Source organism: Microtus ochrogaster, unplaced genomic scaffold (genome assembly GCF_000317375.1).
Source record: "Microtus ochrogaster isolate Prairie Vole_2 unplaced genomic scaffold, MicOch1.0 UNK935, whole genome shotgun sequence".
NCBI classification, from domain to species: Eukaryota; Metazoa; Chordata; class Mammalia; order Rodentia; family Cricetidae; genus Microtus; species Microtus ochrogaster.
In genome coordinates, this window is record NW_004950033.1 from 7,463 (window position 1) to 8,139 (window position 677).

The following is a 677-nucleotide window of genomic DNA, read 5'->3' on the forward strand; positions in this document are numbered from 1 at the left end:
GTGAGGGCAGCTTGCCAGGATCTCAGGGTTTTTCTTACCGGAGCAGGTGATTTTGCCCCCTCGGTAGGAGAACTTGTAGGTCAGAAATTTTGTGCCGCAGTTGTGTTTCTGCAGCCGGTAGTAGCAACAGTCGTGAGCAACACAGCACCTGGTCGGTGGAGGTGGGGGAGGGGGGCATGTCCTGTTGAGGCTGTCTTCTCACAGCCCTGAAATCCTGGTGCCTCCCCAGGTCCCTTGGTCTTTGACCCTGAGCAGAGACTCAGAAACATTGGAGGGGTCTAGAACAGCGTTCCCAAAGCACTGACTATTTTACTGGTGGGGGTACCCCAGGGCCCTGAGGAAAAATACCAGGTCTGTCCTAGACCTGACCCCACCAGGACCCTGAGGCAACTGGTACCAGTTCGGTCCTAGTCCCGTCCCAGCCAGAGTGAACTGAAGATAGGGGTGTCCTCACCGATCTGTCGCATCCTTGGGGGATCCCCTGCCACCCACGCCACAGTGGCAACCATAGAAGGCATAGCTGGTCTCAGCTCTCTTTCCCGTCTTAAGTAAGATCATTTGTCTAAACTCTGCAAGGCTCCCTTGGATCTGTATTGGGCCTGAAAAGAGATGGAGAAATGGCCGGTGAAGGGCAGTGAGCCCTGTGCCCCTCCTCCGCATTGGCATCTCTCTACTGC

General features: G+C 55.7%; 1 protein-coding gene across 1 annotated transcript in view; it reads right to left on the bottom strand.

Annotated features, from left to right (window-relative positions):
* Positions 1-601, bottom strand: part of Pla2g2a (phospholipase A2 group IIA) — a 2,357-nt gene extending 1,756 nt beyond the window's left edge. The window contains exons 1-2 of the mRNA XM_005372300.2: positions 455-601; positions 39-148 (exon numbers count right to left, since the gene is read on the bottom strand). Of these exons, the coding sequence (XP_005372357.2) occupies positions 39-148; positions 455-558 (214 nt within the window). The 5' untranslated portion in view covers positions 559-601. The remainder of the gene's footprint in view (positions 1-38; positions 149-454) is intronic.
* Between the last annotated feature and the right edge of the window lie 76 nt (positions 602-677).